At 36.4% G+C, this 14,906-nt stretch overlaps 1 protein-coding gene across 2 annotated transcripts in view; it reads left to right on the top strand.

Annotated features, from left to right (window-relative positions):
- Window positions 1–763: 763 nt before the first annotated feature.
- The window catches only part of LOC106057184 (uncharacterized), a 31,024-nt gene continuing 16,881 nt past the window's right edge, over window positions 764–14,906 (top strand). For both annotated transcript variants that reach the window (XR_008775104.1, XM_056013060.1), the window contains exons 1-3: window positions 764–865; window positions 3,752–3,833; window positions 8,971–9,084. Coding sequence is in view for 1 of the 2 variants with exons in the window: in XM_056013060.1 (XP_055869035.1) it covers window positions 863–865; window positions 3,752–3,833; window positions 8,971–9,084 (199 nt within the window). In the remaining variant the exon portion in view is untranslated. The remainder of the gene's footprint in view (window positions 866–3,751; window positions 3,834–8,970; window positions 9,085–14,906) is intronic.

Genomic DNA, 14,906 nt, shown 5'->3' with positions numbered 1-14,906 from the left:
AAGGCATCTTGCAACAATTTGTCCAGATTCAGCTACATGCCTAAAGCAAATCAAGCTGCTGTCTCATAACAGACGGTGGAATTCTTCAACATCGATACGGAAATGAGATTACGGTGTATCTTATCCCCATTTCTCTTTCTTGTAGCCATCGACGATGTCATAAAACAGGCTGCATTCGGATTCTAATGGCGTAAACCAAACCGAGTTGAATTTTGCAGGCGACATAGCGTGAGGAATGCAGTATTTCCCGTGGCTGCGCAGTCCCAGCCGTGATCTACATTATATATCTATGGCTATAAATATACAGTTTTCCCCTTTAGATAGACTCTATGAAAGTATTTTTTTATATTTTGCTTTTTTTTTTAATTGCAATGTCGGTCCAAGGCGAAATTTGGGAAAATTTGTATTGAGGGTTCAGTAATTACTATCTTAGCACAGGGCCCTTACAGGCCGATGCTTAATTTTGTTGACTGGCACCTCCTCCGATATTAGGTTTCTTTATATAAATATATTTAATGAATGAGTTGAAGAAAAAAGACAGTAATCAGGCTAACGAGAGGTTCTCACTCTTTAGGAGCTGGACTGCATCATGTTTTGTTTTTTTTTAAACATTTTTGTACAACGCAAGTAGGCCAAATATTTAGTTCAATTAGGCTATATAGATTTTTTAAAATCTAAACTAACAATTAAATTATCTTAAAAAATATTCAGTTGTAATTGTAAATCTAATTATTTAATTTTGATGTGTATGTGACCACATTTTAGGGACCATTGTCCAGCTTAGACTTCGCGAGCTATATAAGCTAGTCACGGCCACTGGTAGGCCACTTTGACAATATCGCCATACACCGAGGTCGACAAAATGGTAAGGAAGTATTTTGTTCGGCGATTTTTTTTCATCTAATTTATAGTCCATGTCTAGATTGAAGACATTTAAATGAATCCTAACTGACGTTTAAAAATAAATGTCATCAAGCTATTCAAAAAGCAACTGCACGAAGTGATTTTGTGACTATACTATGCGTTCGACAGAAACGCTAGACTCCATGCTACATTAGTCGTATAATATGTTACAAATTATGTGGGAACACGAGTCAATACCACAAGACTTTAAAGATGCCACAATCGTCCATCTATACAAACGAAAAGGTAACCGCCAAATCTTAGACAACCACAGAGGAATATCTTTTCTCTCTATTGCTGGGGAAATCCTCATATTGCATGTGTATTCATCTGATTTAGGGCTAGCTGACAGGGCAGCTTTCTTTTTTTCCCTCTCATTAAGGCTGCTTCGTTTCTTTTACTCTCCGCGAGGATCGTCCCAGCACGCACAGTCTGTCTCCATGCATTCCGGTCTTTGGCTATTTCTTCACACATACTTTCATTGATGTCTGTGGCTCTCAGTCTCGCTTGAGTACATCTCTATAGGTTAGTCTTGGGCGGCCCTTGGGTCTGACTTTTTCCACAAGCTCAGCATATAAGATATCTTTCGGGATTCTACTATCTGGCATGCGGGTGACATGTCCGAGCCAGCGTAGTCTTCTTTGAGTCAGGAAAGCATACATGCTGTTCATATTGGCCAATCTCAAAACGTCCTGAGATGCGCATTATGCGTCTCAGGCAGCGCAAGTGGAAACTATTCAATCTGTGCTCAGCTTTCACTGCCATAAAGAAGAGTGCTCACAACACGGGCATTGTATACTAGGATTTTGGTTGCTGTGGTCAATTTGGCATTTTCCCAGACGCGCTTGGAGAGTTTTGCCAACGCTGTAGTAGCTTTACCTATTCTTTTTATCAGCTCCTTGTCTAAATCTAGGTTACTGGCAATCGTTGATCCCAAGTAGGTAAATTCCTGCACCACAGTAAGAGTGTGGTTCCCAATATGTATCACGGGCATTTCTGCGACGTCTTGTGCCAGGATTTCGGTTTTGGAGAGACTTATTGTAAGGCTAAACTCTTGACAAGCAGCTGCCAAGGCATTCACTAGCTTCTGTAGACCTTCTTGTGAATGAAATATGGGTGCCATCTCACCAAATGCCGTTTCCAACTTCCCATCACTTTCAGTTTTAAGGGAATTAGATGAAACGCCCTCAGTAAAGGAACTGAGCGTAGCCATTGACATGCTTGCACATGGCATTCCCGCTGAAGTCCTTCAGGCTGGAATGCATGCAATAATCAAGCCACTCCACGAACTGCTAAGCTTGTGCTGGGAACAAGGAACGGTCCCTCAGGAATTGAAAGATTCCAACATAATTACAATATATAAAAATAAAGGCGACCGCTCTGATTGTAACAATTATAGAAGCATCTCACTGCTTAGCATAGTTGGAAAGGCTTTCGCTAGAGTATTACTAAAGCGGTTACAGATCTTGGCAGAACGTGTTTATCCTGAGTCGCAGTGTGGCTTTAGGGCAGGTAGATCTACAACAGATATGATTTTCTCTTTGCGGCAGCTACAGGAGAAGTGCAGTGAACAAAAGCAGCTCCTCTTCATAGCATGCATTGATTTGACCAAGCCTTTGACCTTGTTAGCAGAAGCGGTCTGTTTGCTGTACTAGAGAGAATTGGCTGTCCAAATAAGTTAAGGAAACTAGTGGCAGCTTTTCACGAAAATATGCAGGGCAAAATACCTAGGTGTTATAATAAATGAAAAACTGGCATGGGATCACCATATTGATGACGCTATCAAAAAATCAAACAAAGTATTAGGGTTTATTAAAAGAAATTTCTATAAATCAAATAAGAAAATAAAACTAAAATGTTATTTAACCTTGGTTAAATAATAGAATATGCATCCTCTGTTTGGGACCCCTCAACTCAAGAAAACATTAAGAAACTGGAACTGACACAAAATAGAACAGTGAGCTTCATAACAAACGAATATTCACATTTGACCAGAGTAACACCTTTAGTAAAATCACTAAATTTAGAAAGCCTTCAGGAGAGAAGACTCAAAAGTAAAGTAGCAATTATACAAAAAACACTGAACCATAATCTTCAAATACAAAAACAAAATTAAATAAAAAACTCAGAAAGACATAAAGATAAAGTCACATTCCTCATCCCATATGCGAGGACAAACTTGTACAAATACTCCTTCTTCCCTAGTGCTATTAGAACATGGGATGGGTTGCCTGAGCTAGTCAGGAAGGAAAACCAGTGACATGGCAGAATTTCAGTCATTGGTTAATATGCATGACTGCATGACGCGTATGACGTAATCATCTTCTTTTTTGAAGTAACGTCTATATTATATAAGATAAGAAGATAACCTGTTTATGGATTAACGCGCTACTTTAAAAAAAATGTTTTTCTTTTTCTTTTTTTTAACAATTCAATGCTTGGAGTTTAATTATACTGAGTTTGTGGCTGTACATTGTGATATCAAAGGATGATAGGCTAGTCGTCAGTATAGGTAGCCTTCATATTGCCAAAACAAGGCTATGGGGCACAAAAAATCATCCCGATTCACATATAATTTGCAGTCTTACTTAATGGATAATCAGCAAATATATATATATGTACTTTATTCAATCATGCAATATGAGTACATTTAAATAATAAAAATATAAAAAAAATACTGCTACTAAGATAAATTGAAAGTCAAGCTTCTATTACAAGGGGAACGCAACACACCTTGTTATAACTGGTCAACAACACTAATAATAAAAATACTTTTTAAATTTTATCTTATTTTTTTAGTTTTTACACTAATCCACATATTTTACTAAAGAAACTTTTTTTTTAAAAGGAGTTTTACCTGCTAGTGTCTGTGATAATGTTTGTAGTTGGCATGCCCCTTACTGCCGAAACAGTGGCAATAAAAAGACAAGGTGAGTCTTTACATTTTTTTCAGTGCATTTTTTAAACATCGAAAGGACAAACTTTTATTTTAGGTCGTACCGTGTAATGAAGTAAAATAATAAACTATACCACAACACCACAACACAGTGGCGTCATTAAGGGGGTGCGGTCCGCACCGGGTGAATTCCGTTAGGGGGAAGGGTGCCACCCAAGTAAAAAAAAATCACTTTTGGAATTACTGACAATTAAAAAAAAAAGTGTCAGTGGCTAAATATTGGAACATGTTATTCACCGTTGATAAATAGATCTATATTACATTAAAAATATTTCAGCTAAACATAATTTAATTTTTTTTAAATTCTACAAAATGTCCAAAACGTTACATCATACTTTATATCAAAAGCAGAATTGAAAACTTACTTTCAGCTGTATAATAGCTGCACGTATATAAACGCTGCTTTGATTTGATTTTTAACAATGTTTTTAACGAATCTATTGAAATAGTAGCCAGCACCGTAATATCACGATGCCAACCAATAGTCACTGTTTAACAAATGACGACATTCTTCAGGCATAAAATATTAAAGAAGTCTCACATGTAATTAATGTACATTTTGTAGCATTGGAAAGTGAATAAGTGACTATTGAGCTTTCAGAAGATGATGATGTAATTTCAGATGTTGAATGTAATAGAAACTCTAGCCAAGATGAAGGAAATGTTACAATGAATCAGTTGAATGATATAGACTTCAATATTTTAAGGGATAGTTTCTTCTTGTCGTCTGCCAATGTCACATGAATTACGCAGACAATTATCCAGAGCAAAAGGAAATGTTACAATGAATCAGTTGAATGTCATAGACTTCAATATTTTAAGGGATAGTTTCTTCTTGTCGTCTGCCAATGTCACATGAATTACGTAGACAATTATCCAGAGCAAAAGGAAATGTTACAATGAATCAGTTGAATGATATAGACTTCAATATTTTAAGGGATAGTTTCTTCTTGTCGTCTGCCAATGTCACATGAATTACGCAGACAATTATCCAGAGCAAAAGGAAATGTTACAATGAATCAGTTGAATGTCATAGACTTCAATATTTTAAGGGATAGTTGCTTCTTGTCGTCTGCCAATGTCACACGAATTACGCAGACAATTATCCAGAGCAAAAGGAAATGTTACAATGAATCAGTTGAATGATATAGACTTCAATATTTTAAGGGATAGTTGCTTCTTGTCGTCTGCCAATGTCACATGAATTACGCAGACAATTATCCAGAGCAAAAGGAAATGTTACAATGAATCAGTTGAATGTCATAGACTTCAATATTTTAAGGGATAGTTTCTTCTTGTCGTCTGCCAATGTCACATGAATTACGTAGACAATTATCCAGAGCAAAAGGAAATGTTACAATGAATCAGTTGAATGTCATAGACTTCAATATTTTAAGGGATAGTTTCTTCTTGTCGTCTGCCAATGTCACATGAATTACGTAGACAATTATCCAGAGCAAAAGGAAATGTTACAATGAATCAGTTGAATGATATAGACTTCAATATTTTAAGGGATAGTTTCTTCTTGTCGTCTGCCAATGTCACATGAATTACGCAGACAATTATCCAGAGCAAAAGGAAATGTTACAATGAATCAGTTGAATGTCATAGACTTCAATATTTTAAAGGATAGTTGCTTCTTGTCGTCTGCCAATGTCACATGAATTACGTAGACAATTATCCAGAGCAAAAGGAAATGTTACAATGAATCAGTTGAATGATATAGACTTCAATATTTTAAGGGATAGTTTCTTCTTGTCGTCTGCCAATGTCACATGAATTACGCAGACAATTATCCAGAGCAAAAGGAAATGAGCGCCAGTTGTTAAAAGAATGCTTTTGGTGCTTTCTATTGGGGAGGATTAAGTCACTTAAAAGCAAGAAATTGTTGCTGTTTTTTTTTTTGTTGTTGTCAACTATTTTCAACTAATTCTATAGAAACGAAATACAATTTAGTAATTTAATTTAATAAGTGGTGAAAATAAAGTCCGAAATTGGAACATCAAAGACGTATGAAGAATAGTCATTGGGATTGGAAAATCGGAAAACAAGTGCCAACGGCTACTAATACAGTTGAGAAGGAAGTCGTTGCTATGATTGATGTAATGAAGTAAAACAATGTAAGGATAAATTGCACAGATTGTTTCTTTAAAATCAGAATATTTGACATTTCCTGACCATATTAACGATGGGTCTTTATTGAATATAGAATTTCCATAAGCGGTGACCCACTATATTTGCCACATCTATCGCAGACATAAACATTGTCCGCCAGTGGTCGATTTAGATTTTCCCATAACCGTCTACATCTGTCCTCGGCAGCGGATTTTCTTTCGGTCTCAAATGTGTATTCCGCGGCCTTTGCAACTATTTCTAGTGAAATGGTTAAAAGTCAAGACTTATTTAGATTCCTTAATTGTGGAATTTATAAAAGCAAATTTTAAGACGTCAAGAACCAGTTTTCAAAACCATCAGCTCACCATTTAGCGCAGTAGCCTTTTCAGCTCTAGAGGACATAACTCCAAGCAAATTATGACCTGAAGAGAAGCTTCAGTCAGTACTTCCGCGGGTGTTTTATGTGTTCCAGAAGTTGTATTTCCACACTTAAAATCTTTAAATCTTTGCTGCTAAACTGTCAAATTATTTGGGTACAAATACATATGTCAACAAGTAGGCTACTATTTTGTGGAAACTAAACAAGTGTAAGAACAGGTCAATGCTGACTGACTGTAACTTGAGACAGCAGTCACAAAAATAACAACTAGTAAGCTAATTTTACTGTTCCGGAACATTACGCACGAGTGTAAACAGTTAAATACTTCACATTAAGTACAACTGTACTTTTATGGTAAAATGTTGTGATGTAAAAAAAACAATAGCAATTTTTTAAAAATAGTAAAATTGGTTTCAGAAATTCCTAACTCTTGTTGTAATTCTTCAATTGGGAGTGAGAAAAATGAAAAGTGAATACATAATACGGTATAAGTATGAATTAAAAGCTTTTATACACAGTTAGCTAGCGTATTTTTGAAAGTTGTGAGTACATAAATATATTTAAATGCGGACCCCTATTCCCAATTTTTTAAATGCGGCCCACGATACAAAACGGTTGCCCACTCCTGATCATGACTGACAATAAAAAGCATTTATATAAAAAAAATAATTTTAAATGGGGACGGACCTGAATTCAAACTTATGGCACAAGTCTTCTCAGGATTCTCAATCCAACACGGTAACCACTCCGCTAGTGGAGTGCCTATGAAAATGAAAGATTATATAGAATATATATATATATATATACTTTGGGAATTCCGTAATCATATTAAATTTATTATTACACCTATGCATTTTGAATTTTTATTATGTGCAACTTATTTACCATGAATAAGATAAGAATGTTTTATTTTTATTGCTCTTAATAATTGGCATATTTTCCTGGAATGGAAATACATGCTCCAAATTAATATCCATTTTTTTTCCTTTTCTCGTTTATGCCTACAGTGAAACCTCAAACACGTACAATAGGTGGCATGATACTGCTCCCGTGGAGTGAGATGTTATCGCTTGCTACCAGTCTTGTTCTTTTAAGCTTGTCAAATAAAATGATAATCTATTCTTATTAAGTAATAATAGGATACGTTAAACCTGAAAATCTTATCTTATATAATACAGACGTTACTTCAAAAAAGAAGATGATTACGTCCTACATCTTTCTTCAATGTCCAATGTTTTATAGTTTGTCTTCTTTACAGTCATTGTCTCTAAAGCTCCGAAAAGACACCATTGTTTCATAATCCCTTAGTTGGCCACAGACATTCTCTATATGAGAAACATCATTGTTTCATTAACCTTTAGTTGGCCACAGACATTCTCTATATCAGGCATGTCAAACATCATTGTTTCATAATCCCTTAGTTGGCCACAGACATTCTCTATATGAGAAACATCATTGTTTCATTAACCTTTAGTTGGCCACAGACATTCTCTATATGAGAAACATCATTGTTTCATTAACCTTTAGTTGGCCACAGACATTCTCTATATCAGGCATGTCAAACATCATTGTTTCATAATCCCTTAGTTGGCCACAGACATTCTCTATGTCAGGCATGTCAAACATCATTGTTTCATAATCCTTTAGTTGGCCACAGACATCCTCTATGTCAGGCATGTCAAACATCATTGTTTCATAATCCCTTAGTTGGCCACAGACATTCTCTATGTCAGGCATGTCAAACATCATTGTTTCATAATCCCTTAGTTGGCCACAGACATTCTTTATGTCAGGCATGTCAAACACCATTGTTTCATAATCCTTTAGTGGCCACAGACATTCTCTATGTCAGGCATGTCAAACATCATTGTTTCATTAACCTTAAGTTGGCCACAGACATTCTCTATGTCAGGCATGTCAAACATTATTGTTTCATAATCTCTAAGTTGGCCACAGACATTCTCTATGTCAGGCATGTCAAACATCATTGTTTCATTAACCTTTAGTTGGCCCCAGACATTCTCTATGTCAGGCATGTCAAACACCATTGTTTTATACTCCCTTAGTTGGCCACAGACATTCTCTATGTCAGGCATGTCAAACATCATTGTTTCATAATCTCTTAGTTGGCCACAGAATTCTCTATGTCAGGCATGTCAAACATCATTGTTTCATAATCCTTTAGTTGGCCACAGACAATCTATATCTCAGACTTGTAAAAGTTGTCAAGATCATATGTGTCACGATAATTGTGGCTACGCATAAAATCACTCACTCTGATTTTCAATTGAAATCAGTTTAATGATTCTCCGGGCCGTCGTGGAATGCCGTGCTCTAATGCACGTTCAATACGATGCCTTTGTATGGTAGAGCATGAGACCTAAGTAGAAAGAAAACAATCTTGCAATGAGAGACATACATAAAAAGCTCTGACATTACATTAGATCGCAGATTGATGGATTGATGATTGAACCCACCTTACATCAATTGCTCTCATCAATATGTCTCGAATATATTTCTTTAAAATTTCTGCTGTTTTTGCAAACTTTTTCTAGCTATTCGTAGTCAAGGGTTTATAACATTAATTTGTATTAACTATTTTTCTTTTATCCAACAGCACCAGGTTGTAATTATTATGGACAGTGGTACCCAGAGGGTTCAAAATTTATTGGAAATTTCAAATGTCTCATTTACAGATGTGTAAATGGTACATATATCCTTGAATCTGAAGGTAAAAATTAATTTACAGAAATGTTAAAAATAGAGAAGAAGTTCAAGCAGCTTTTAAAGAATTTTTTTTGTTAACCTGATCGCGTGGTTTGCGCGCTGGACTGTCGTTTGGACTTATCGATGGTCCCGTGTTCCAACCCTGCCCGCGCCCATCCCCCGTCGTCCTGCATGAGGTTTGGACTTGGAAGGAACATCGGAAACAACCAGAGACACCTAGACGTTTCCTGTACTATATTATTAAGAGTAATAATAATAGGGTTTATTAATTTATAATAATAAAAGTAGTAACACTAGTGATAACGCCAACAAGGGAAAATAAAGTACAAAATATGAAAACCTACGCTTGGAGATCCAATGCCTATAGCATTGAACTAAAATTACACTAGACCTGGACCAGATAGTGTGATTCTGGCCACCTGTCAGAGGGCGTCACTGCATTAGAAAAAAAAGTGAATGAATTGTGTGACATTGTTAAACGAATATGGAGTCATATTAGCTCATATTTTCGATAATAATAATAATAATGTTTGAGGACGCTAGGGCTGCAGAGCTGCCACAATTCCAGAAAATTTCCCAGTGAACACTTTTAAAGGGACTGCAATGAATTTTGTTTCTCTCTAACAAAGCTTGGCCCTGACATTGCCAGAGAATGAATATTAGTTTGATTTTAATATAATAATAATAATAGACTAATAATACTAATATTGATAATAATACTGAAGTACTACTACATGGTTGTAGATCTGCTTGAATTTAGGATGTTTTTATGCATTGGGTTTGAAGATTTTCTTAGATTTAAGATCACTTCTTATTCTAGACTAGGGACGCCATTTTCGCTGCGTCACTTCCATCTATGAGCAGGTCAGGAGGCGCTGAAAGACCTTTTCTCTGCTCAACATTAAATTCTATAACAGTAGGCAGATGTTAGCGCTACTGGGTAGGTTTCATCTGTGACACCTCAGTCTACGACCTAGAGGCTAGAATCACCTACGTAACCAGACATACTAAACTATACTAAATGAAAGCACCAACGAAACTTTACTTGAAATTAAATAAGACAAAATGAAAACTTTATTTACATACAAAAATAAATCAATAATAAAATGTATACACTACAACGAAAACAACTCTAGTCTATGCTACAAACACTAATAAACTAACCAAACCAATAACTAACTCAAACTGATCAAACCAACTATCTAACTAAATCACTGCAACTACTACACTAGATCTAGATCTACACAAACACACTACAATAAACTAGTCTAGATCTACAATATTCTACTAGTACAACCAACCCATAACTAAAACAAGAACACCTTAGTTAGTACCTTACTATTAGTATTACTTCACTAAGACCTAAGAACAGACTAAGCCACTAGATCTAAGGCAACACTACACTCTACAGAAACAAAATAACACTAGATCTACAGCAGCAATTATAGTAGGGCAGCAATAACAATAGCAGTAAAAACAGCAGTTACATTCAGCAGCTATAATAGCAGGCCGTCCCAGGTACAGAATAATAAAATAATTACATGACAGACCACAAAGATCTTCAGCTGTCACACAGACAGAGTTACTGTTCTGACCACTGGTAAAATGTACACTCAACTGTTTTAAGACAGCATGTACATCACTTTTTATACTATCCCGCACTAACCTTTATAAAAATATGCGGAAGTACAATTATAAAATCTGACACTAACCTATTAAAAAAAAAATATAAAAATAGATCTAACCTATACAACAAAAATACATATAAAAATAGCTCTGGGAGCACAAGCTCGCACATGTTTTACTAGACCTAGATCTAAAAAGCTTGTTTACTAGGACAGTACATCAAAATAAACAAGTCAACGCACTTTCATTTTTGTTTGATCTAATTTTTGAATTTTGAGCAGAATTAGAACGGGTCCATTGCTTCTTACAGGCACAGGCGGATCCAGAACTTTGGAGTGGGGGGGGGGGGGCGATTTTTTTCCAAACCCTAACCCTAACGCCCAGTAAACCCTAACCCTATGCATAAACGTGCGTACAGCATATATATATTCGATATATGAGAATAAAATAAGACTGTTCCTCAATCTTCGGCAAAAAAAAAAAAAACAGAAAAAAAACAGACTTTCTCTTGCAAGCTTGGGAGTCTAAGAGCGCGCTGTAAGCTTCTTCAGTGGGGTTCGGGTTCTTGCATTTTTCACTGCAGAAACGCATTCTCCTGACATCTACAGCTCATTATTTATCAGTGGGGTTCGGGGCGAAGCCCCGACGCCAAAAGCGTTTTCTTGCATTTTTCACGGCTGAAACGCATTCTCCTGGCATCTACAGCTCATTACTTATTAGTTGTGTTCGGGGCGAAGCCCCGACGCCAAAAGCGTTTTCTTGCATTTCTCACTGCAGAAACGCATTCTCCGGACATCTACAGCTTATTATTCATCAGTGAGGTTCGGCGAAGCCTCGACGCTAAAAGCGTTTTCTGGCATTCTTCACTGCAATAACGCATTCTCGTGCCCTACAGATCATTTTTTTCATTCTATTATAAAGTGCCTTTTGAATAATGAGAAAAATATTCTAATATGAATTTATAGTCCCTTAATACATTGCAAATAAAACCGATTTGTTCTTTGAAAAGATTAGATACCCAACATATTTAGATAAAGGTTTTGAGGATCGCCGCCGAAAAAAAAAAATCGATTAATAATATTCAATAAAATTCTAGCATAAATTGTGAGTTATAGTCCTAAATTTATTTAACTAGAAAAATATGAGATAGAGTAAAGGTTGGAAAATGTCGACTAGGAAAAGATTATCTGGCTTTTGAACTCATCTCAACCGTGACTGTTATATTGAAAAATTTCGTTTGAATTATAACTTTTCCAAAGCAAAGTCTTTCTTAAAATAGTTATGATAAATTCATGTCAAATTACACAAACTCTGTCTGGAAAGGGCAAGGGCGGTAAAATGAAAACTATTAATTCTCGCTCCTTTTATATAATTTCTGCTTTTGATTGCATTTTGCATTAAAGAATAGGGCTTGGGCGACTCGATATAAGAATTTACTTTATAGCATATATAAATTATATTAGTGACAGATTTTTTTTAATTTTGTAATTTCTTACTATAATACAAAAAGAAAAAGTATTGATTTGTCCGATGGGGGGAAGGGGATTGCATGTATCGCACTTCCACCTGTTTATATTATATAGATATTCGACTAATTTTGTTCACATACTATGATTTCTCCATATACGTAGGACCGCCCCCCCCCACTCAAAGGGTTTAGATGAGAAGGGCGGTGGAGGTATTTTCTCTTCCCCTTCCAATCGGCCAACAGGTGAACGAAATTATATAAAGACCGGTTAAAATACCAATAACAAGTTTTAATCATATAGATATTTAATTGATTCTGTTAGCAAACTGTGATTTCTACAAATAAATAGGACCGCCCCCCCACTCGAAAGTTTATGGTGGGGGGGGGGCGGATTGATGCCATCGCCCCCTCCCGACCCTACCAAATCGGCCAAAATACTAGAAGGGGGGGGGCGAAATAATCTAAAAATAGGTTGAAATATAAATAATTAGTATATATTATTAACATAAGTAATAAATTCGCATACAAATTGTGTGAATTCTATACTATAATTCGTCCGCCCCCCCTTCGGGGGGGGGGGGGGGGTCGGCCGAGTGGGAGGGGGGCGATCGCCCCTACCGCCCCCCCCCCCTGGATCCGCCAGTGCCCAGGACAGTGGTGAATATGAAATACATTAGACAGGCGGTAAATAGTATTCACCAATGAAGTAGCTCACAACCTCATGACCAAACACAAGAGGTCGGTCTACTCCCTGACTCGCACGCCACACAATTGAGAGGTGCCGTTGGTGGTAGAACAAGAGGAGCCAACAGGATCAAATGGACGAGAGAAATGAATATAGACATTATCAAATCGTTCCTCCCTGTAAACAACTCTCCCAGGTTGTAGGCGAAAACTCTTCCAGGAATTCACCAAATTATATTCTAATCTAAGCCTTACAGAGCAGAATGTTGTAGACAGACGGTCGGTAATAATTAAAAAATGTTATTTGACCCAACAGAAATTGACGTGACAAGAAGAGAAGTAGGTCATAAGTTTCAAATTCAAGAGCTCATCTCAGATATAAACGACAGACCCACACAGCCGACCAATGAAAACATTATTGAAACACCCAACCAACAAGAGAATGACCCAACATCGGCAATAAGCAATGAGCTACACTCAAACTTTTCTACTCTTAAAGACCGTTATAAAAACACCAATCTTAACTCTAGGCCTCGTATCCCTAAGCTAAACGTCAAGAAAGAGACAAACACTTATATTAATGAAATAAATAACGTTTTAGTTAACTATTTTGAAATACCAAGAAATTTGTTTGAGATACACCTCGCTACATACTGCGCTGCTGTGGTTGTTACAGAGCTCTCTTGACAAAAGACCTTTGAGCTAGGTCCAATTAATCAAGGACGAAAAAAACATGTGCCAGCATGCAAAAATAGCCTTGAAGACAATATTAATCAGCTGAGGAGCCTAATGGATACAATCGGACAATATCTTGGAAACAACCATTCAGTGAAAATACTTGACAAAATGAAAACTATATTAAGAACAACTGGAATCAAATTGACGGACTGTGATAGCCACACGCGACTCTTATGTTTGAAAGATACGCTGAGACAGAAAGCTAAACTACAGGGAGCTCGGTTAAAGCGCTACAACGAAACCACCAAAAGGAAGGAGCATAATGCTCTATTTCAGCACAAGAGAAAACAGTTCTTCCGTAAATTAGCTGATAATGATGCTGACAAAATTCAAAACATTGGTAACACTAAACACGGCGCGTTTATCGACTTTTGGGCAGCGCTTTGGTCCGACCCTCTACATTATTGGATCGAGGAAATCCAAACTAAAAACAGCCTAATACCTGAAATGCCTGATGAAGAAGTCTCAGCAGCTATATCAATAAGGAACAACAAGGTTGCATTGAAGAGTCGATGGGCTGTAAATTACAGCTAACTATAGATGGTATTATATTGCACCAAGCTAATAGAAAAAAGAAAGTTACACATTTGTTACATCGACTACACAAAAGCTTTCAATTCAGTGATTGGCTTTATAAATCCCATTGTTATATCAACCAAGGGGATAATAACAACTGACCTCACAGATACCTTCAAGGCCCTTGGCATTCCTAGGAACATTCTCGTTGCCTGTCAAAGGGTGATACTGCTGCAGACCTGCCACATCACCAGAAAATCCCTCGGTGGAAACTGATAAAGGGACTACGATGAATTTTGTTTCCCTTTAACGAAACTCGACCCTGGCAGCGCCAGAGAATGACTACTTGTTCGTTTCTAACATAATAATAATAATGTTTCATCAGTAACAATGTTGTGTACTGTCTAGAATCTAGATAAATTATTTATTTATATGCCTAATTTTGTTATAATTTTTGAAAACTATATTCAAGGCAGAGTAGAAACAAAAATCGTAGGCATTTCATTGATACACATGTGATGAATTTAGAGCCGCAGCAGAAGAAAATGTGTATGGAGAACTATCTGATCTGGAAACGACAAGGTGGTTTACCTCAAGGCTTCGTCTGAACCCTAGTGATGGGAACTAAACTAATTTTTTTTAGTTAAACTAAAACTAAGTTTGAACTAAAAAAAAGTAATTAAACTTTTAGTTAACCACAAATTGAAAAAATTAGTTAAACTAAACTAAAAAAACTTTAGTTAAACTTTTACTAACTATTTTGACCTTTTTAAGGACGAAACAGCCACACATGA

Source organism: Biomphalaria glabrata, chromosome 15, assembly GCF_947242115.1.
Source record: "Biomphalaria glabrata chromosome 15, xgBioGlab47.1, whole genome shotgun sequence".
In the NCBI taxonomy this organism is placed as follows: Eukaryota; Metazoa; Mollusca; class Gastropoda; family Planorbidae; genus Biomphalaria; species Biomphalaria glabrata.
Note: the sequence above shows the minus strand (reverse complement) of the source record. Positions and strands in the feature narration are given on the sequence as shown.